General features: G+C 45.0%; 1 protein-coding gene across 1 annotated transcript in view; it reads left to right on the forward strand.

The window, feature by feature from the left end:
* GALNT18 (polypeptide N-acetylgalactosaminyltransferase 18) overlaps positions 1-24,493 on the forward strand; it is a 230,811-nt gene that overhangs the window by 175,391 nt on the left and 30,927 nt on the right. The window contains exons 4-6 of the mRNA XM_083164114.1: positions 9,137-9,320; positions 11,157-11,354; positions 13,079-13,193. Of these exons, the coding sequence (XP_083020240.1) occupies positions 9,137-9,320; positions 11,157-11,354; positions 13,079-13,193 (497 nt within the window). The remainder of the gene's footprint in view (positions 1-9,136; positions 9,321-11,156; positions 11,355-13,078; positions 13,194-24,493) is intronic.

Here is a 24,493-nt window from a genome sequence, read left to right on the forward strand (position 1 = left end):
TGCGATGTTACTGTGCCTTAATTATAAATAACAGACACAATTATAACTGATTTGTGTTGCATCCCTAGTGCCCTATTTACAGTATCAGGTCCACCAGTCTGTGTATGATGGTGCAGGAAGAATGCTGTATGTGATAGTATCTTATGAATAGAAAGGCTGAGAAAGGGCAGCCCCACAGTCACAGCGTCTCTCTCACCGTGCATCCGCTTTCTGCTTGTTATTCCTTAGAAAGGATTCCAGGTATTCAGGATTGTCCGTCCGCCATTCGCACCACCTAATATAATAGTCTGAGATATGAGTGGACCCTTTTCAGAATCCACAAAATAATTCTGAGGTTGAAGAGAAAATTTAGAAATTGCAGCAGCTGGTGATAAAACCTTGGGTACTTGTGTACGCGTCCTACGACCTTTTCATACCCCCACTATCCACGTCGGCGTGGAGTTGAGAATAGAAAGTGTGGCGAGCCCGAAGCGTGGCGAGCCCTGCGAGGGGACGCGGATACCTGTGAAGCCCGCGAGGGGACACGGATACCTGTGAAGGTATCCGCGTGTGCTCGCCACACTTTCTATTCTCAACTCCACGCCGACGTGGATAGTGGGGGTATGAAAAGGTCGTAGGACGCGTACCGCCGCCCCTCGCGGGCTCGCTGCGCTCGCCACGCTTCGAGTTGGCGTTGATAGTGGGGGTGGTACAGTGTGAAAAATGACATTTGGGGTGCATTTTACATGATTTCAACTCATGTCCATAATTTCAGTGAAAAATGACATCGCATCGCATCAGATCGCATGCGATGCGATCGCATGTGATTTTCAACAAAAAAAGCATAAAAACACGGTAAAATCGCATCGCATGCCATCGCATGCCATATCATATGGCATGCGATGGGAGCCGTGATTGTACCAAACCTTGTTAGAGCGGAGCAAATGGTGCGAAGAGTTCGTGTGACTGTGCAAGAAGGGGCGGGGTAATACAATCTTCCAGTGTGCCACTTCTGCGTCGTTCTGTACGTAATTCATAAAGAGTAGTGCAGAATTATTTAATATATATCTGAAACAAGTGTAATATTTGTATTACTTTAAGATCAAAGTTAAAACACAGCCACCCAGAGGATGGTACTCGTACCAAATAATTCCTCTGCTGTGGGCTAAAATACCACAAGGCGTTTTGTATATCTACCACTCCACGGCAAACACCACATGCAGCCTCTCCGGCGCCGCATGTCCTCCACGGGCAACACCGCACGTCGGGTAGCTTAAACCGCCAACATCTGAAGGGCAGAAATAGGTACACATTCGGAAAAGGGGCATGGTCACGTGGAAAGGGGCGTGATCACACCCTCTTTCCGAATATGTACTGGTAATTTCTTTCCATTTTTATGCTTGCCTGTAGTGCACTATATAAAACACAGCTGTTGGCAAAGGCAGCCTTGAGGGCCTACAAAAGTGCTGAAAACTTTTAGTAGCATACCTGCTGAAGAGACACAATCTGTCCTCCCAGTGGCGTAACTATAAATTTTGCTCCCCCCTGCCAAAAATAATTGGAGCGCCCCCCCCCCCCCCCCTCATCTGAGTGCCAAAAGAGGGAAATTTAACAAATGAAATAAAAAATGAAATATAGATATCTATACATTTGAAAAAATGACACCTGGGTTTTGCATAGTTAATGGGATATACACACACACACTGTGACACACTTTGTGTGACACTCACCCCCTCTTAAACACCCGTTATGCTCCATGCTAGTGTGCTACAGGCTCCAGAGAGTCCACCCTGTAAGAAAAGTCTCAGAAGTCACGCTGGAAGTAAGGGATAGTCTGCAAACTACTTGCCGCTATACAAGGGTAATCAAGAGTGTATGAATACACTTGTAAAGTGGAAAATAGTTTACAGACTATCCCTTAATCCAGTGTGTGACTGTGTGAGCTCTAGCAGACCTGAGAGCAGGGGCGGATTGGGGACTAAAAGTGGCCCTGGAAAATTTCTGGAAGTGGCCTCACTTACCAATGAATTGATGCCTTAGGACTTGCAGAGGTAGTAGTCTTCTGCAGCAGAAGTTCTGCTGCTGTTAGCGGGGCAGGACTCAGGGGTGCAGGAGCCACGACTGACGAATGCAACTCCAACTGCTGCGCCTGGGTGTTTAACTTATTCAGCCGTTTTTTAGCTGCGCAACAGTCAGTCATGGGGTTTGACGGCTTCCTCCCGCCCTGCCCCAGCACAGGTTTCGCTTCTAGTAATGTGCGTGGTGACGTCATGATGTCCCGGCGTACATTTCACAGACTCAGAGTGACTGTCACTCCACTGCAGAGGAGATGAGAAGCTAGCTGCGCTGCCGTCCGCTGCCCCGCCTCCTCCCACTCCCCTGCGAACAGTGCACAGAGCCTGCCCTGCTACTGGATGCGGCCCGCCTCCTTCCACCCGATGTTCTCTCTCCAAGCGGTGCTGCTGTCCAATGCCCCACCTCCTCGAGTCCTCTCCAGTACTATGATGTTGTTGTATAAAATAAAAAAGATATGTATAAAATAAAAATATGAGTCCCGGGCCCGGCCGATCAGAGGTCGCCGATGCTGCACCCAGTGCCCTGCTACTAAATGTGGCCTCGCCTCCTCCCGCCCATCCTGGAGAACAGTGGGTGGGAGGAGGCGGGGCCAGGGGCTGGCTGGCAACTGTAAGCCTAGTGGGTAAGTCCAGAGCACTGGCCCATAAGAAACAGTCCATCCTTATATTGACTGCAGACAGACTGGCACAGCCACTGTCGCTACACAGTACACATACAGCCAGGTAAGCTTAACAATATGTAAAAAACGGTATGCAGTTTCTTTTAGTACCATCTGACAGGGAGAGGCAGAGGGTGACAGAAAGTGTGATAAAGAAAGGCAATGGTGACAGGGGGCCAGATGTACTAAGCTTTAAAAGTGATAAAATGGAGAGTGATAAACCACCAGCCAATTGGCTCCTAACTATCATGTTGCAGACTGGATTTGAAAAATGACAATTAGGAGGTAATTGGCTGGTCCTTTATCACTCTCCGCTTTATCACTTTTTGAGGATTAGAAAATATCGCCCAGGGAGAGGATGATGGGGAGAAGCAGGGGGTTATTCCAGGGACAGGCGGCATGTGACAGTGGGTGAAAGGGTGACCCCAGTGAGAGCTTGACAGGCAGTGGGAGAGAGTGAAAGAGTGACTGGGAGAGGCAGTGGGTGATGCCAACAAGAGGCTGACAGGCAGTTAGTGAAAAAAAAAAAAAACTATTACAATTGACTGCTGGGCCCAGAACTACAATGCATGGAGGGCAGCTGCTCCTTGGAATTTTAATGTTGGAGATGGCCAAGAGAAAACCAGATCCTCAGAGGCTAGGAAAGGGGATTGTCATAATGTCACCACAATTCAGATGGTCCTAATTCAGAGTTCATAGTTGCATGTGAGTAGATAGGTACTGCCCAGGCAGGTAAAAATAAACCAAACTATATGACAAACAGTTAAGCAACCTGTTCCATGTGTTTCACCTCTTTTTAATGTCTCAGGTCACCCCTATTCCTACTTCTTCAACCTTTTATAGCCCTTATTTTTCCATTCATCTCTCCTACATTGCACCTCTCCCCACTCCCTCCTTCTCTCTGACTATCCTACACCTCTCCTTCCCTCCCACACTCACCCTATGTACCTCTCAATTCCTCCTTCTCTCAACACTGAATCTTTCACTAACTAGACAGTACCTGACTACCTTCTGCACCTGAAGATCCACTGGTACAATCAGCCAGCAGGTGGCAGAGTGTGCAGTACCTGTCCCTTGTCTTCATAACTTAGTAACTTACTCTGGGGCTCCTCCAGGTGGGGTGGGGGCTGTACGGGTGGCGGTTGTCCCTCATCTCTGGTGCTCCTTGTCATGTCTCACCGGAGGTGCTCTCTTTGCTATGGTGCAGTGAGGGCAGTGAAAGTTCGCCAGCAGGAGGCATCGCCATCCTCCACTCTCATCGTGGGCCTGCTCCGCACCTCCGTCGCGCGGCATTTTGCCGCGAATTGCGTGTACTACTAACACAAAGACCCATGGGAGAAGTGGCTGCTCATGCGCAGCAGCCCGGCTCCAGCAGCCATGATTGTAGTTCCTGCTGCCCTCACTGACACTCTGGGCAGCTCCTGCTGCTGCTGGGTCCCGGCTGAGCTATCCGATTGGACCGGAGAGCTCTGATCACGGTAGCCGGCTTATCCTGCACAGCAGCAGAGAACTAAAGGCAAGTCAGGGAGAGCGCCCCGCAGACCCCCGGCTCCTCCAAGCCACTGCGGGGGTTGCTGTATGCTAGTTACGCCACTGTGTCCTCCCAGTAACCTAAAAAAAAAAATGCAAATAGTGCTGCTGACGTAAACACCAGCTCCCGCCCCAGACTGTCCCTGGACACATTTCCCACTATTTCCCCACTCTCACGGTCTATGTGAAGCTCCAACATCCCGATTCCTTACTAATAACTAATAGAGAAACAAGGCACTGATATCTTTGATTGACACCTCGATAAAGAGCGCTTTTGAGAGCTGCTAGAAATACACTTAAATTAAGACCATTTTTTTTATAAAAAACTCTTTTGACTGTAAGTCTTCAGTGGAAAGAGATGACTTGTTAGTATTGTCGGTAGCGATATGCACCCGCTTTTTTATGATAGATGTACTAGCCGGCAAATGCTGGATCATGATTGGCTGTAAGTGAGATAAGAGCAACAGTGAGCGTCACACAAGCCAGCCCACTGACTAAGTCTGACTGAGGAAACGCGTTTGGGGCGTGGCTGTGTGACGCATGATAAGGTCACCCTGAAAAACAATACGTGCGCTGTCTGCTTATACATACAAAACAGCACCCAAAAAACAATAAAAACTTGCCAACATTTTGTGTCGACTATTTTTTTACATGCTGACCTTAACCACTGTCTAACTTGTAATTGTCGACCTTTGTTGATGTCAACTGTATGGGGGCGTTTGACTGTCTACCTAGACAACGGACAGGGTAAATTTACTAAAGCTTATCAAAATGGAAAGACTTGATGTTGCCCGTAGCAACAATACAAATTCTCTGTCTATTATTTCTCTATTGCTTCCTTAAAAAAATGATCGTAGCTGATCAGTTGCTACGGAAAACATCAGCTCTTTTTAGAAACTTTAGTAAATATCCCTAGATGTGCTATAAGGCCCCCTTCTGAGCTGGACATGCCCCTTGGCCTATCACTGTCCCATAGTGCCCATAGCGCCATTGCGCACACTCAGCGATGGTGTATTTACACCGAGTATTCCAGAAGCAGCCAAAGGAGCTTAATATATGTAAATTCAATGCGTCACAGAGGAGACTCTTTGCGTTTCGAAGAACAAAACAATACAAAGTAATGTGTTTGGGAAGTGATGTCTATCAGGTAATATGATATTATCACAGTAAGTTCTGTGCTGGAGGAGAAGGCTCATTCTCTCTGACTGTACAAGTTGATTTGCTGATCTGTGGAACGTGCTGATGAGATGCGTCAGCTCATCAGGGTTTGTGCACAGGGTAGATGCAGACATAGCGGTACTGACACAGGTGCAAGGGTATTTTCAGTACATTGTGTCTGGTCACAGCGATATTGTCTCTACTGCCGTTCCGAGCCAGCGCTCCCGTATTACCTTAATGAGATCACGCTGTAACATCGCTGGAGGAATTAGAAACAGAGTGCTGATTGCTTTATACACAGAGCACCTTCACAAATATCTGTGGAAATATCTCTCTAGCTTTGTAGAACTGGAGACTGCTGAATGCTTCCGAGCAGGGGGTGAGGAGACTTGGTGGTGTTTGCTATCTATTTACATAGAGACGTAGAATGTGACGGCAGATAAAAACCAATTGGCCCATCTAGCCTGTCCCTTTTTTTTCTCCTATCGACAATCTAAACCCGTTTTGATCCTTTTTTATTTGTAAGGGTGTCCTTATGTATATCCCATGCATGTTTAAATTGCTCTACTGTCTCAGCCTCTTCCACCTCTGATCGGAGACTATTACACTTGTCCACCACCTTTTCTGTAAAGTCATTTTTCCTTAAATTTCCCATGAGCCCAAAGTCAGCCCTCATGTTCGAATACTTTTCTTTGGTTGTAGAATATTTCCCTTCTGAGCCTTGTTAATACCCCGTATTCTGTAGTCATGCCATAAACGGCCAGTCATGGCACGCCATGTTGTATTAGGATCTTCTGATGTCAAAGTCTTTTTTGCTTTTTTTTTGGGATTCAGGGCAGGCATTCATCTAGAGATTGGTTAGTAATGCAGAGGTCAGGGCAGGCATTCATCTAGAGATTGGTTAGTAATGCAGAGGTCAGGGCAGGCATTCATCTAGAGATTGGTTAGTAATGCAGAGGTCAGGGCAGGCATTCATCTAGAGATTGGTTAGTAATGCAGAGGTCAGGGCAGGCATTCATCTAGAGATTGGTTAGTAATGCAGAGGTCAGGGCAGGTGTCCATTCAGAGAAGGGTTTGCCAAGCAGAGGTCAAGGCAGGTGTCCTTCCAGATATAGGTTAGTTAAGAAGAGATTAGGTCAGGGGTCCAACTAGAGATAGGTTAGACAAGCAAAGGTCAAGGAAGGCATCCATCCAGAGATTTTTTTAGAAAATTAAACAGAAAACTGGTAGCTAAACAACCCTACAGCAGCATTCCTGGAAAGTGCAGACTACCAATGGAACCGCACCGTAGGTCAGAGGATTCACTGTAGTGCGTTTCTGTGATCACATATACACAACCAGAGATTATTGTAACCGAATGGCCAAAGGTTATTGTAACCAAATCCGACCCCCCTTTCCTTGCCTACTGGGGTGTTGGACAATCTCAAGTCTACATTTGTGTGTGTGTGTGTGTGTGTCAGAGATAACATGACAAATCTTACACTTTCTACACATTCCAGCATTGTGCGCGCGTGTGTGTGTGAGTGTGTAGTATTATCTACATTTCCTGTGTATAGTATTTGTCATAGGTAAGAACACAACATATATTCCCCCACACGCGGCCAGGTAATCAGTTGGACACAATTGTAGCAGAGCGCAGTTGATATCAGTATTGGGCGCCGTCATTGTGTAAAGTGTGTCAGCACACTATCTGCTATACATTATCTGTGTCGGCTTTTGTGCACAATAGCTGATAACATGAAGCAGTGTTACAGAGCTCTCCGTTACGGGCACCCCACCCGCGCGTGTCCTTCAGTATATTGCTGCCACCGCTGAGAGCTTTGTTACTGACATAATGATCGCGCCAACGCTGTCACCAAGTAGCACAAGGAACGAGGGGAAATTGTGTTATATCCAAAGAAAAGTGACAACTTCTTAACATAGAGGAGGTTTATCAGCTGTAGGATCTGAGCAGGTAGACACGTGGTGTACCCCTCTACACATCCCAGCGGCCAGCGCTCTCCCCCACCCAACGGTGCACATATACAGTGTATATTATATATAGGGTGTGCGTCTGTCTATAGGAGATGTTGTTCATTACTATGGTGTAATAGACTGAATGGTAAACCATACATACATCCGAAATGTGTGTTCCTGAGCATGTTCATACGTGTGTGTGTGTTTATTCATGTATGTGTGTTTATTCATGTATGTATGTGTGTGTTTATTCATGTATGTGTCTGTGTTTATTCATGTATGTGTGTGGACTTATTTGTGTGTGTATCTTTATTCATGTATGTGTGTGTATTTATGTATGTATGTGTCTGTGTTTATTCATGTACTGTATGTATGTGTTTGTTTCTAAGTGTGTGTACGTGCGTGTGTTTTTTCATGTATGTATGTGTATGCATTCATGTGTGCTTGTGTTTATGAATATATGTATTTGTATGCATACTGTATGTATGTGTGTATAACATGATTATACATGTATGTTTGTTAGCATGTTTATGCTTGAGTTCATGGATGTGCGTATCAGTGATTGTGAGAAATGTGTGAGCGTGTTTATGTATGTGTACGCAGGTATAAGCGCGCGTGTGTGCGTGTGTGTATATATATCTAGGCAATAATCAGGCGGAAGCCACAAGTATCTATAGGGGAGCTGGATTGTATTTCTCCTGCAGAGAGGTTGGGGGTCTGTCCATGCACGAGTGCTGGTTGCTGAAGTGGGAGCCTGCCCGCTGTAACCTAATGGTGGTGTTAAATAGTAGTTTCTGCATCCTAATAATGTGATCTAGCTCTCAGATCATTACAAGGTCCAGTACATCTGCATTAGTCTTCTTAGAATTCGCATTACGCCCATTATTCCCTTGAATAATCATGTTTGACATTTTACATCAACAGCCCATTAAATATTGTATAAACCATTGGATATCTGTCATAATGGGTTTCATCAAAAGAATAAAATGACTTTTTGTTACGTATAAGTGGAGCTGACAGGAGTAAGGGCCCGGAGATCTTCCAGACTTGTATTGTGTGTGCTGTGTCCAGCCTGTATATTGCTCTGCCAGGGTGTAGCGGTGTACACACGGCGCAATGTTCTATATCAATCTATATATAGTCAAAAACGCCTCGAGGATTAGCCAAAATCGCACGGTGTTAAACATGTAGGCGATACCGATGGGCGACCCCGATAATTCAGTATCGCCTAGCAAAATAGAGTGCAGGCAAGACAAACTCTGCAGTGCATATAGTCAGTCTTTAGTGCCTATAGGGCAGGGCTGGGCAATAGCGGCCCTCCAGATGTTGATGAACTACACATACCAGCATGCCTTGCATCAGTTTCAGCATGGCCACATAGCAAAACTAATGCAAAGCATCCTGGGATGTGTAGCCTTACTCGGCGGTATGATGAATACAGGCGTATCCGGCCCAGAGCTGACGTCGAACACCCTCCCCTAAAATGCTCAGACATGCCTAGTGAATTCTGGGCTCAAACACGAAATACAGCGACAGCTTAGTGAATAAGCCCCTCAGAGCCGTCAGGTGCACAAGATGAAGAATGTGTTAGTACATCTTCCATAACCCTTTCTGAGGTAATATCACTTATTTTAAGACTCGCTGCAAGCCCACAGCTATGACTCAGTAACATTTCTTCTGTACAGCGGCATATGCTGAGTGGGAGGTAATTATAGATGTCAGTGCGCTGGATAATAAGCCTACACAATAACCATCTTTGTTTTGGGCTGTTTATTGCAGAGGAGCTGAAGGAGAAGCTGGCACAGTACGTGGACGAGGTGAATAAACGCAGACCCCAGTTCATAAAGGTGGTCCGGCACAGCAAACAGGAGGGGCTCATACGGTCTAGAGTCAGCGGGTGGAGAGCGGCCAGCGCGCCAGTGGTGGCCTTATTCGATGCTCATGTTGAGTTTAATGTGGGGTGGTGAGTATCAGACTGAGGCGTGTTGTGTGTGGTGGTTTGTGTGGAACCATTACTAGACAAGATGCTGATTACGACAGTGGCATATCCACTGGCGGATCCTGGGGGGTATCTTTGCAGTACAGTCCAAAATGCAAATAGGGGAGCCACAGCAACTACCATTAGATCCTGACTTACTGGCAGTTGGTGTGGCTGCCTATTTGAATCTTGGACTGTGCTGCCCCCACCCTGGATCTGCCACTGGTCACATCACATCTTTTTTTTTTTTTTATAAATAACATGTAAAAGTGATTGTTGGTAGACTTGCGGTCAGGCTGTATGTGGCGGGCTAGCACTCTATTATATACCTGTATATGTATTTGTACCTTTTGTGTCCACTGCGTGTCTATAGTAACCTGGGCTGTAATCACCATGGAATAATGGGTGTGGTATAACACACCGACAGTTATTAGCTCGACGTCGGAATCCCGACTGACGATCAGTCATCCGGCACTACGAATAATAATCATTGTAGTAAATGTTGTTCTATCTGTAAGATTAAAATAATTTTGTAACCAAGGAAAGCCCCATATTTGTCCTGACGGTATATACCGCCGGCAGGGGAGCATTCCTGCTCTGAATTATTCCTCTACAAGCGTATTTTGTAGTATTAATTGGTTGGAGTTAAAAATTAAATATTCCCACTAATCGCTGTCCTGTTTAATCTTTTATAAACCCATTTACAGCGTGAAAGCTTCTGCATGAAAGCTTTGAAGTCGCCATCAAACCCTATATCATATAACGGAGTGACACAGAAAATCTAACACTCCGGCGTTCAGTAATATGCGCTAATGTGATGCCGCGGAAATCACAGCGTGGGATTAGAGCAGGAGCCCGCGTCTCTGGGGTCACTAAGGGGGAAACTTACTAAAGCTTCTAAAAGTGAAAAGAAGTTATGTTGCCCATAGCAACGGATCTGATTCTAGATGGAATTTCTCTGTTGCATCCTAGAAAATGATAGAATCTGATAATATGCCCACTTTTCATTGGGTAAATTTACACTTCAGTAACATGATATACACAGCATCGGTTCCGTCTCCTCCGATTATTCCGGTTTGTGATTTTGGAACCCAAAAGGCCCTTACCTGTATAATAGCTCTGAAACATGGCTGAGTGTTCGTTTTTGGGGAAAGTCTTGCGGTCTGTAGGTGACTGTGGTGTGATATATTCACCCAGATGTTGTGTGAGATTGAATAGTTGTAGATGGTATAGCTCACAGACATTGTCTAGGTCAACAGTGAGTAGCTTGAGTGGAAATAGGTCGACATTTGAAATGGTCTACGTGAACCTTCCTGGGAGGTTGTCCATGTCTAACTTCAGTACGTTCCCAATCGGAGTTCACGTGGATGGTAAATTCTGAAAAAGTCCCAAAAATAATGTCTACATTTTTCATGTGTCGGCCAAATTACGCCCAGCACCAGATCTGCCAAAACCCTGCACCAAACCTCGCCCAGATCCGTGGGAAATATAAGGTGGTCGTGGAAGATTGACAATTGACAGATATGATTGGCTCTCCCTTACTGGCACGGCTTTGGCATGGGGGCACAAATAGTTAAGGGCCTGTGGTCTGCCGTCAGTGTCTATGGCTGGAGCAATGCTCCCATCGTGGCCATGCATGAATAGGGCGTGGTATTATAGGTGGGGACACTATGTAAAACAAATGCTGATTGATTGTTTCCATGTTCCTTGTGCTGAATCAGAAAAAAAAACGTAGAGGGAGGGATTTGGTTGGACCTTACTGTATACCATCCTCTTCCTTGTGACGCAATGTCTTTGGGCTGATGATTCCTTTCTCCCTAGGGCTGAGCCGGTGCTGAGCCGAATCCAGCAGAATCGGAAAGTCATCATATCGCCATCCTTTGACAACATCAAGTACGATACCTTTGAAATTGAAGAATACCCTTTGTCCGCTCAGGGATTTGATTGGGAATTATGGTGCCGTTATCTGAACCCCCCAAAGTCCTGGTGGAAGATGGAGAATGCTACTGCGCCCATCAGGTACAGGAGACATCCTTCATATGTATAATCATAATTAAGCGGAGGATAATACGTCTACCCCTTGTTTCCACACAGAAGTTAGAAGTGATGTATATAAAATGCATATTTAAAGAAAATGGCGCCAAAATGCATGATTTTAGCACAGGTGTATACGGACACATCAACCCTGTATACACTAGGCTTAATGTTTGTCAGTAGACTATTAACCTGGGAATATATTTTGGGATTATATGATTGTGGGGAAAAAATGGAGCACCCTGAGGAAACCCAAAATTGGGAGATCTTACTCCACGCAGCTAGGCCATGACAGAGAATATCCTTCATGCAAATAGGCCATGACAGGAAATGACCTCTTCGCAAATAGGCCATGACAATGAATGACCTCCGCGCAGATATGCCATGACAGGAAATGACCTATACGCAGATAGGTCATGACAGGAAATGACGGTACTTATACTCCACGCCGACATGGATAGTGGGGGTATGAGCATACTAACTATAGTGGGCGCCTAACTAATATATAAGTACCGAAATGACCTACTGGATACGCAGATAGGCCATGACAGGAAATTACCTATATGCAGATAGGCCATGATAGGGAATGTCTTCCACGCAGATAGACGATGACATGGAATGACCTCCTCACAGATAGGCCATGACCGGAAATGACCTCCGCGCAGATATGCCATGACAGGAAATAACCTATATGACCGGAAATGACCTACTGTATACGCAGATAGGCCATGACAGGAAATGACCTATACGCAGATAGCACATGACAGGAAATGACCTATACCTGTAGAGAGTGTATACATGGTGGTGTCACAGTGTTGGGAGTACTCCAAGCAACACACGCCCATCTATCTCTGAAACAAAGTATGAGGAAACTAGGTGCTACAGCGTGATGTGAGGTGCAGTTGTGTTGGAGCTGCACCCCGCAATGTGTTTTACTGAATTTCTTTAGTCATCCACTTATTATTTATTTATTATTTATTAACAGTTTCTTATATAGCGCACACATATTCCGCAGCGCTTTACAGAGTATAGTTGAACATTCACATCAGTCCCTGCCCCAGTTGAGCTTACAATCTATATTCCCTACCACATGTACACGCACACACAGACATTCTAGGGTTCATTTTGTTGGAAGCCAATTAACCTATTTGTATATTTTTGGATTGTGGGAGGAAACCGGAGTAAACCCACGCAAGCACGGGGAGAATATACAAACTCCGCACAGTTAGGGCCATGGTGGGGATCGAACCCATGACCTCAGTGCTGTGAGGCAATAATGCTAACCATTACACCATCCGTACTGCCCGTATATATAACACATATATACTGCCGTATATATAACACATGGTGGGGATAGAACCCATGACCTCAGCGCTGTGAGGCAGTAATGCTAACCATTACACCATCCGTGTTGCCCCATATATATAACACATGGTGGGAATAGAACCCATGACCTCAGCGCTGTGAGGCAGTAATGTAACCATTACACCATCCGTACTGCCCCGTATATATAACACATGGTGGGGATAGAACCCATGACCTCAGCGCGGTGAGGCAGTAATGTAACCATTACACCATCCGTACTGCCCCGTATATATAACACATGGTGGGGATAGAACCCATGACCTCAGCGCTGTGAGGCAGTAATGCTAACCATTACACCATCCGTACTGCCCACACTTAACGTTTTACTGTTTTGTTTGCTTTAGAAGCCCCGCACTGATTGGCTGTTTCATCGTAGACCGACTGTACTTTGAAGAGATCGGCCTGCTGGACGAAGGAATGGAGGTTTATGGTGGCGAGAACGTGGAGCTGGGAGTCCGGGTAAATATATAAAACAAAGAACGTGTATGGTCCCATTTCATTATGGTATTGGCATGGAATGTACTGGAAATCTTGATGGGTATCATTTGACATATACTAACCCCTACAATATATAACATGGTGTATCTTATTATCCTCTTCATTGATAATAGTAGCAATACCATAGACAGGAACTGACATGTAAAAATTAGATAAAGCCGTATCTATGGCACCAGTTATTGGGGCTCATTTATCAATGAGTGATACAACTGAGCCAATCAGCACTTGTCATCTATTTGAAAAATGCCAGTTGTGAACTGATTGGCTGGAGCACCATTTATCATGGTTATGGTATATTAGATGTCTAGGTCTACAGTCATATGGTCGACCACTTATGGTCAACAGTCACAATGTCGACAGGGTTTAAAGGTCGAAAGACAATAGTTCGACAAGGTCATTAGGTCGACAGCCAAAAGGTTGACATGGTCAAAACGTCGACCTGAAAAAGGTTGACATGAGTTTTTTGTGTTTTTGACATGTCGACATGGACACTGTCTAAGTGTAACAGGTCCCCCTGCATGGCTCGCTGCGCTCGGCACACTATTATATTCTCCCTCCATGCCATAGTGGATGGTAGGACATGAAATACCCTACCGACCTATTGTCTGTCGACCTTTAAAACCTGTCGACCTTTAGGCCCCGTCGGCCTTTTGACTGTCGACCGTTGGACTCTGTCGACCTTTTCATTGTCGACCTTTTGACTGTCGACCAATAGTGGTCGCCCTAATGACTGTCAACCTAGAGTCAATCTATGATCAGTTACAAATTTTATCATGGATCTGGCATGGGGCATGGCAGTGCTGAGATACAGGCCAGACTGTGCTAGGTTAATACAGGTGCAGTGCTAGAATGTGCACTACACAGTACTTATTGCTGCTCTAACCTGTATAGAGAATATGCCGGAAGGGGAAATTCAGCGATACTCATTGCCACCAGTGGCTCTCTCTTGCGTACCGTCCACATGTGCGGCTGTTCGATAATCACTTGGGCTGAGAATTTGCAGCCCAGCATTCCAGTCTGAATTAGGCCCTGAGTTCTGCCTGATCTTGTTCTTGTCAATGGACACAGTTATGGCAGTTCTTCCAGACATATCCTCTAATAAATGCCCCTTGCAGACATCAGATATCATACAGTATTTTGCTGGATACGTGGACGCCGCACTCTTATCTCGTCCTAGATTGCTGCCATGTTTATGAGCGCAGCGGCTGATGTATGGTAAAGTGCTGATAACTGTACAGATCAGATAGAATCCCGGAGAGCAAATATCTGTACAATGCAGAACCCTTGTGCCGGCTCTGTGCTTTCATCCCCGTTATCTTGTTAATTACCAGATATGCGCATCGTTAGTGCGTCGAGGGCTCTGCTGTTCTGTAGATCAGGGCTATTTGTAGTCAGCATAGTGGGACTTGTGGTAAGAAATACATTTTATAGTAATATACTGTAACATTCAAAACGTGGGATTTCTCCTGAGCATTTTAGGGAGCAGCTAGACCCCACAAGTGCTATTTTAGAGGTACCATGTAGGGAAAGTCCGCTGTTTAGTGTTACCCATTGTGGGTAGGTTTCCTCATCACTTCAGCCACCTGAATATCTAGATCTTTATAAAGGTTGGTGTCCCGAGAGAATCTCATACAGATTAAAATGAAGATTCTGCAGTCGTTCCAGTAACTGACGTCACTGCTCCTGGTGTATAAATCCCAGCTGCCAGTCACACACTGTCTGCTCTAATAGATAAGCCCCTCCCTCTAACCATGGCTTCCTGCTGTAGAGGAGTGACATCACTGGTCCTGGTGTATAAATCCCAGCTGCCAGTCACACACTGCCTGCTCCGATAGACAAGCCCCTCCCTCTAACCATGGCTTCCTGCTGTAGAGGAGTGACATCACTGCTCCTGGTGTATAAATCCCAGCTGCCAGTCACACACTGTCTGCTCCAATAGATAAGCCCCTCCCTCTAACCATGGCTTCCTGCTGTAGAGGAGTGACATCACTGGTCCTGGTGTATAAATCCCAGCTGCCAGTCACACACTGCCTGCTCCGATAGACAAGCCCCTCCCTTTAACCATGGCTTCCTGCTGTAGAGGAGTGACATCACTGCTCCTGGTGTATAAATCCCAGCTGCCAGTCACACACTGTCTGCTCCAATAGATAAGCCCCTCCCTCTAACCATGGCTTCCTGCTGTAGAGGAGTGACATCACTGGTCCTGGTGTATAAATCCCAGCTGCCAGTCACACACTGCCTGCTCCGATAGACAAGCCCCTCCCTCTAACAATGGCTTCCTGCTGTAAAGGAATGACATAACTGCTCCTGGTGTGTAAATCCCAGCTGGCAGTCACACATTGCCTGCTCCAATAGACAAGCTCCTCCCTCTAACCATGGCTTCCTGCTGTAGAGGAGTGACATTACTGGTCCTGGTGTATAAATCCCAGCTGCCAGTCACACACTGCCTGCTCCAAAAGAAAAGCTCCTCCCTCTAACCATGGCTTCCTGCTGTAGAGGAGTGACATCACTGGTCCTGGTGTATAAATTCCAGCTGGCAGTCACACATTGCCTGCTCCAATAGACAAGCTGCTTCATCTAACCATGGCTTCCTGCCCTAGAGGAGTGACATCACTGGTCCCGGGGGGGATAAATCCCAGCTACCTGTCAGACATTCCAATAGACAAGCTCCTCCCTCTAACCATGGCTTCCTGCTGTAGAGGAGTGACATTACTGGTCCTGGTGTATAAATCCCAGCTGCCAGTCACACACTGCCTGCTCCAAAAGAAAAGCTCCTCCCTCTAACCATGGCTTCCTGCTGTAGAGGAGTGACATCACTGGTCCTGGTGTATAAATTCCAGCTGGCAGTCACACATTGCCTGCTCCAATAGACAAGCTGCTCCATCTAACCATGGCTTCCTGCCCTAGAGGAGTGACATCACTGGTCCCGGGGGGGATAAATCCCAGCTGCCTGTCAGACATTCCAATAGACAAGCTCCTCCCTCTAACCATGGCTTCCTGCTGTAGAGGAGTGACATCACTGGTCCTGGTGTATAAATCCCAGCTGGCAGTCACACATTGCCTGCTCCAATAGACAAGCTGCTCCATCTAACCATGGCTTCCTGCCCTAGAGGAGTGACATCACTGGTCCCGGGGGGGATAAATCCCAGCTGCCTGTCAGACATTCCAATAGACAAGCTCCTCCCTCTAACCATGGCTTCCTGCTGTAGAGGAGTGACATCACTGGTCCTGGTGTATAAATCCCAGCTGGCAGTCACACATTGCCTGCTCCAATAGACAAGCTGCTCCATCTAACCATGGCTTCCTGCCCTAGAGGAGTGACATCACTGGTCCCGGGGGGGATAAATCCCAGCTGCCTGTCAGACATTACAATAGACAAGCTCCTCCCTCTAACCATGGCTTCTGCTGTAGAGGATGACATCACTGGTCCCGGTGTATAAATCCCAGCTGCCAGTCAGACATTGCCTGCTCCGATAGACAAGCTCCTCCATCTAACCATGGCTTCCTGCCCTCGAGGATGACATCAATGGTCCCGGTGTATAAATCCCAGCTGTCTGTCAGACATTCCAATAGACAAGCTCCTCCCTCTAACCATGGCTTCCTGCTGTAGAGGAGTGACATCACTGGTCCTGGTGTATAAATCCCAGCTGGCAGTCACACATTGCCTGCTCCAATAGACAAGCTGCTCCATCTAACCATGGCTTCCTGCCCTAGAGGAGTGACATCACTGGTCCCGGGGGGGATAAATCCCAGCTGCCTGTCAGACATTACAATAGACAAGCTCCTCCCTCTAACCATGGCATCCTGCTGTAGAGTAGTGTCAGCACAGGAGACCTATTGGGCCTCATTTAGACTTCGAGATAACCCAGCAAAAGGTTGCAGACCATACTGAGACACAAGGGCAGCGATTGCAATCTGTTTAAATCCCAGAGAAGGAATGATCCATTGTCATTTGATTTAGCCACCATTGTCCTGGTGGGTATCTGTACGCTTGGGCTGGGGGGCCACATTACTGAGTACTGAGACCCAAGTAAGCTCTGTCAGGGGGATATGTATTTAATAGACAGTGTTAGTCTATGATAAGTGTACATTATATCATTATGTGTGTTACTGTTACAGAATAAGCGCTTTAGGCAAAGAGCCAATTAGTGGCATCGTTATATGGAACATTGCGCAGTTATTGCATTACCCCCCATACTGCCACTGAAATACAGAGAACGTGGTCACAGCACATGCCAGCGAATGCCAGGGCTCGGCATATGGCACCATTAGTCTATAAGAAAATCCATCCATGTGTAAGTGCACTATTATTTATTACCAGGTATTTATATAGCGCACACATATTCCGCAGCGCTGTACAGAGAATATTATTACCAGTTATTATATAGTGCACACGTATTCCGCAGCGCTGTACAGAGATTATTACCAGTTATTATATAGTGCACACATATTCCGCAGCGCTGTACAGAGAATATTATTACCAGTTATTATATAGTGCACACATATTCCGCAGCGCTGTACAGAGATTATTACCAGGTATTTAAATAGTGCACACGTATTGCGCAGCGCTGTACAGAGAATATTATTACCAGTTATTATATAGTGCACACATATTCCACAGCGCTGTACAGAGATTATTACCAGTTATTATATAGTGCACACATATTCCTCAGAGCTGTACAGAGACTATTACCAGTCATTATATAGCGCACACATATTCTGCAGCGCTGTACAGAGAATATTATTACCAGTTATTTATATAGCGCACACATATTCCGCAGCGCTGTACAGACAATATTACCAGTTATTTATATAGTGCACACATATTCCTCAGAGCTGTACAGAGACTATTACCAGTCATTATATAGCGCACACATATTCTGCAGCGCTGTACAGAGAATATTATTACCAGTTATTTATATAGCGCACACATATTCCGCAGCGCTGTACAGACAATATTACCAGTTATTTATATAGCGCACACATATTCCGCAGCGCTGTACAGAGAATATTATTACCAGTTATTTATATAGCGCACACATATTCCGCAGCGCTGTACAGAGAATATTATTACCAGTTATATTATATAGCGCACACATATTCCGCAGTGCTGTACAGAGACTATTATTACCAGTTATTATATAGTGCACACGTATTCCGCAGCGATGTACAGAGAATATTATTACCAGTTATTATATAGTGCACACATATTCCGCAGCGCTGTACAGAGATTATTACCAGGTATTTATATAGTGCACACGTATTCCGCAGCGCTGTACAGAGAATATTATTACCAGTTATTATATAGTGCACACATATTCCACAGCGCTGTACAGAGATTATTACCAGTTATTATATAGTGCACACATATTCCACAGCGCTGTACAGAGAATATTATTACCAGTTATTTATATAGCGCACACATATTCCGCAGCGCTGTACAGAGAATATTATTACCAGTTATATTATATAGCGCACACATATTCCGCAGTGCTGTACAGAGACTATTATTACCAGTTATTATATAGTGCACACGTATTCCGCAGCGATGTACAGAGAATATTATTACCAGTTATTATATAGTGCACACATATTCCGCAGCGCTGTACAGAGAATATTATTACCAGTTATTATATAGTGCACACGTATTCCGCAGCGCTGTACAGAGAATATTATTACCAGTTATTTATATAGTGCACACATATTCCGCAGCGCTGTACAGAGAATATTATTACCAGTTATTATATAGTGCACACATATTCCGCAGCGCTGTACAGAGAATATTATTACCAGTTATTATATAGTGCACACGTATTCCGCAGCGCTGTACAGAGATTATTACCAGGTATTTATATAGCACACACATATTCCGCAGCGCTGTACAGAGATTATTACCAGGTATTTATATAGTGCACACATATTCCGCAGCGCTGTACAGACATTATTACCAGGTATTTATATAGCGCACGCGTATTCCGCAGCGCTGTACAGAGATTATTACCAGGTATTTATATAGTGCACACATATTCCGCAGCGCTGTACAGACATTATTACCAGTTATTATATAGTGCACACATATTCCCCAGCGCTGTACAGAGATTATTACCAGGTATTTATATAGTGCACACATATTCCGCAGCGCTGTACAGAGATTATTACCAGTTATTATATAGCGCACACATATTCCGCAGCGCTGTACAGAGAATATTATTACCAGTTATTATATAGCGCACACATATTCCGCAGCGCTGTACAGACATTATTACCAGTTATTATATAGCGCACACATATTCCACAGCGCTGTACAGAGACTATTATTACCAGTTATTTATATAGCGCACACATATTCCACAGCGCTGTACAGAGACTATTATTACCAGTTATTATATAGCGCACACATATTCCGCAGCGCTGTACAGAGACTATTATTACCAGTTATATTATATAGCGCACACATATTCCGCAGTGCTGTACAGAGAATATTATTACAAGTTATTATATAGCGCACACATATTCCGCAGCGATGTACAGAGAATATTATTACCAGTTATTATATAGCGCACACATATTCCGCAGCGCTGTACAGAGAATATTATTACCAGTTATTATATAGCGCACACATATTCTGCAGCGCTGTACAGAGATTATTGCCAGTTATTATATAGTGCACACATATTCTGCAGCGCTGTACAGAGATTATTACCAGTTATTATATAGCGCACACATATTCTGCAGCGCTGTACAGAGATTATTGCCAGTTATTATATAGCGCACACATATTCTGCAGCGCTGTACAGAGATTATTACCAGTTATTATATAGTGCACACATATTCCGCAGCGCTTTATACTACATCCGTATCATGCACTAGGTAGTCTTGTCACCTACCCAGGGCCCAGATGTGGTATAATACATCAACACAACTTGGATAAACAGTAGGTAGGTCAACCAAAAACGGTAGACCTCCAAAAAGTTGACTTTGTCTAAAGTCGTCAGGGTTAAAAAGGCTGCCATGGAAACGGTTGACCCCAAAAAGGTCATCACAAGCCTCTTCATGTTTTCTTGGTGAAAATGTGTCTACGCCGCAGTCTGTCAATGCAAACCTAGATCTTGGCCATGCTTCAGGCAAGGTTATTATAGTCGTCTACGAGGGCGGTAAATGAAGAAAAAAAAATGTGTGTCAACCATGAACTGCACAGTCGACATTTTTTTTAAATGTTGACCATATGGGGTAGAATAAAATCCCTAGGGCCCATAGAGCAATGAGGGGTCAGTTACAGATTGGCGTAAGGAAGGGGGCACAACCGGTATCCGGCCTGCGGCCCCGTTGGGCATTTTTTAAGGCTATGCGCAGCCCTTCTGAGTGTCAGCATTGATCTAGAACTTTGCTAGTGCGGAATACAAAGTCTGATTTCCTGTATGATTGCACGTTCCGCATTGTCCTCTCAGGAGTTATCACAGAGGATGGAAATCCAGCGGTTAGAGGCGCCGTGCCGGATTCTTCCTCCTTCTAACGACTCTATAAGCAGCTGTCATCTTTTATCCGCACATATGTTGTGGTTTGGGGATTCGCTCTTGGTTGCCTGACACATGACAAGACGTCCTTATCTTTCTGCAGCGCTACCCACTGCGACGGGATTACTTACGGTAACACCTGTTCAGTCCTTGCCCGTGCCACTGATTTATTGCTAGTTAACAACACTTCACACATCGGATGGCACAGTGTTATTAAATATGCTTCGCGCGTAACTAGCGTTCCTCTCTGGGACTGCAAACTTGTCTCGCTTTCCGCCATCTGTTAAGTTACTGTGTAAATAATTCTGCTGTCTGGAAACGTGACACAAAGTGGTGAAGGGAGTGGGTTCTTCTAAGCTGATCATCATGCTATATGGTATAATATATAAGAAAGTGTCTCCGTATCCTTACAGCAACATGTCAGCGGGTGGGGTATTGTGTCGTATAGCTAGCGCCATGTAAGACATTACGGCCAGCTGCAGACCTTGCAATGCTATGCCAGGGCCTGACACTTTATACAATTTGTCATGTTTAGGGATGAGTTTGGGGTGGTGCGAGGCCTCCTGGGTCAGTGTGGCGTGACTGCTTTGGGGCACCATATTGTAGCATTTAATCTAGCATCTTTTAACCTTTCGAGTGCCAACATCTCTGTGAGAGATTCACCAAAATATCCGCCAAAAATGCCAGCATCGCTCACATTTGTTCTACCTTATATTTCCTATATGAGGTAACATTACAGGTCATTTCGATGAATACAAATGTTTGCTTGGCAATTTTCACACTGATTTTGACAAATTCACTCGGCACTCAAAGGGTTAAGCACCTAAATCATTTTACACACGTGACTTCCGCTTCTGAAATTTGGTGTTTCAGTGGCTTTCAGCTCAAAATCACCCAGTGTGTATGGGCGTTTCCCCCTGCCATGCTGACAGCACCGGGCAGGAAGAAAACGGCTCAGTGTGTATGCACTGAGCGGCTTTCACCCCAGCGATGACTGTGGTCATCGCTGTCCATACACGCTGGGCATAATCGCCCAGTGTGTATGGACCTTTAGTATTGTGACACCCAGGGACGTGCGGTGAGGTAAATGGCTCATGAGTCCCTGGCAAGTACCAGAGCCAGATTTCACCTACAACACTTAAAGCTCCCGTACATCACTGTACATCGAAGGGAGAAGTCACAGCCGACCACCCTTGATCTGCCCGGGATCGGTCTTTTTGCATGGGATCCCATTCCTTACTGCCTGGAGTGTGTCAGAGGTTGGACGTGCAGCAGGCCCGATCCGATGCGCATGGGACCCTGCATTGAATCTAATGGCAAACAAATGCGATTTGGCCTCTTTTCACCTGATTTCTCAGCCTGATCCGTCGGAATCAGATGAAAAAAGTGTCCAGTTCGCAATATTGTATGGCCAGCTTTAGACCTCTCACTGGTGTGCTGCCTTGCTGCGGTTTTCTTGTACTGGCCTGCGGGATGAGGTCACCTGGAGATGAGGTCACCTGGTCGCGGTTGGTGGATCCTTAGTTATGACCAGAATTACGCTAAGTGCCTCATGTTTCCTCTGTTATATTGCAGAATGGATTATTATCCTTATTGGCTGTGTTTAGCACTAAGATCGGGCGCTTCCTCTTAACTCCTGTGTGTAACTTCTTACTTCTATATGATGTCGTCCAACTCTGCTTTGTAATAGATTACTATTATGCATCTTGTTGTTTTTATTGGTATTTATTCAATTATACTTCTGTTGAACTATATTGTAAGTACATAGCAGAAGTACCCGACTTGTGTCCCTCCATTGACTGCAGAACTACGTCCCAGCATGCTCTAATAGCAAAACCTTGGCAAGGCATGCTGGGATGTTAAGCATCACATGGTGAGTACCCCTGTTGTATTGGGTAGGGCCAGCTTCAGCGCTGTGCTGGGGCTGATGGCTTCCTGAGGTAAATGTGATCGGGCAACTGTGGCCTGAAACAAAAGAGGCTGTAATAAATATTTACTATGATGTAAGATCTATTTCACATGGGATGTTGCTATCGGCAACCAATCAGATACTATCTATTATTTTCTAGATGGTGAAAAATAAATAAAAAGTAGTTCTGATTGGTTGCCTATAGCAACATGGGCAACCAATCAGATACTATGATTGGGCAACCAATCAGATACTATCTATTATTTTCTAGATGGTGAAAAATAAATAAGAAGTAGTTCTGATTGGTTGCCTATAGCAACATCCCATGTGAAATAGGGGACAAATTACTAAGATGGGCCGGCAGAACTAATGCCTACTTATTTATTTTTCACCATCTAGAAAATAATAGATTGTATCTGATTGGTTGCCCATAGCAACATCCCATGTGAAATAGAACTACCATCATAATACATTTTCCCTGGGATGTTGCCCATAGCAACCAAACCGTTTTTACTTCTTATTTATGTAGCACCTTCTAAAAGATACAGAATCTGATCAGTTGCTATGGGCAACATCCCATCTTTAAAAGAACTCCCATTTTATAAAGCTTACCCCATAGGCCTCAATGTCACATGTTGTATTAGGATTTGACCCCGCTATAGATCCCTGGCATACCCACCTAGCTTATGTCTGCCCTCCCCCCGCCCATTATTCTGCGGTGGGCAGTGGTACAGTTCGCGTGGAAGTGCCAGGAAACAGAACGCTTGGCAGGTATTGTTAGAAACATAATTACAGCAGGAATGAATAACGTTGGCACATATGAAGTACTCTCACCAATATCATTGTAAATCTGCCGTAAACACGGCCAATTTAGATGTCTAACACACCAGGCTGCCCACATTTATTATTTTATATCATCGGGAAACTGCTAATTCTCTCTCGGGCAATAAAACTGCAAATCTAGGATTCAGCACAATGACGGCGGCGTCCTGGGTGACACAGACCCGTGTAGTCCGTCTTCAGAGATCGCTCTGATACTTACGTTTATCACTAGGATTTTTTTTTTGTCTTTTTAGTGAACGTTAACAGATATTAATCCGAGCAATTATGCGTGAGCTGCAGCCGCGCCGTACAGACGGGGAAATGCTAATTGTCAGAGAGCGCGCAGTGCGGAGCCCAAACATTTACAATACACAGAATGAAGCCAGACTCATTTATTTTTGTGACATGGGTTTATGGTCTGTTCAGAGTTGTGTTTTCAGCGGCAGAAAATGATTTTGCACTTAGTAAAACTGCTGAACACGACCAGATTTGGAGCAATTAAAAATATGTTAATTTCTGCTCTTTTTTTTTTTTTTTTTGCCCTTCGTTTCAGGGAAAATAATGTTTTACAGTAGGATGATGCAAGGTTTTCAGGGTTGCTGGGAGGGCAGGGTAGATGGAGACGGCTACGGAGCTGATTTATTGATCAAGCTTGGAGTAAATTAAGGTTTTCTGACATCAGTGAAATCATTCGGGACGGGTCAGTGCGGGGATAACAAAGTTACTCCATAAGTAGCAGAGATAACCATGACAACATTGATAAACCTAAATGAATGCCACGATAAATATAGATATACATAAGGGTGAGTCAAAAAGTATCCGCACTCTGACTGTAGAATTTATTTTATTCAACCTTCAGAAAAGACAAATACATTATTTTTCAAAGTAATCTCTCGATTTTTCAATACGCTTTGTCCATCTGTCAACTAGCTTTTATATTCCCTCGTTAAAAAATGGTTTAGGCTGAGCTGCGACCATGAATGCAAGTCTGTTGTGGATTATTACAGAGGCAGAGC

This window comes from Crinia signifera, chromosome 11 (genome assembly GCF_055691185.1).
Source record: "Crinia signifera chromosome 11, ASM5569118v1, whole genome shotgun sequence".
Classification (NCBI taxonomy): Eukaryota; Metazoa; Chordata; class Amphibia; order Anura; family Myobatrachidae; genus Crinia; species Crinia signifera.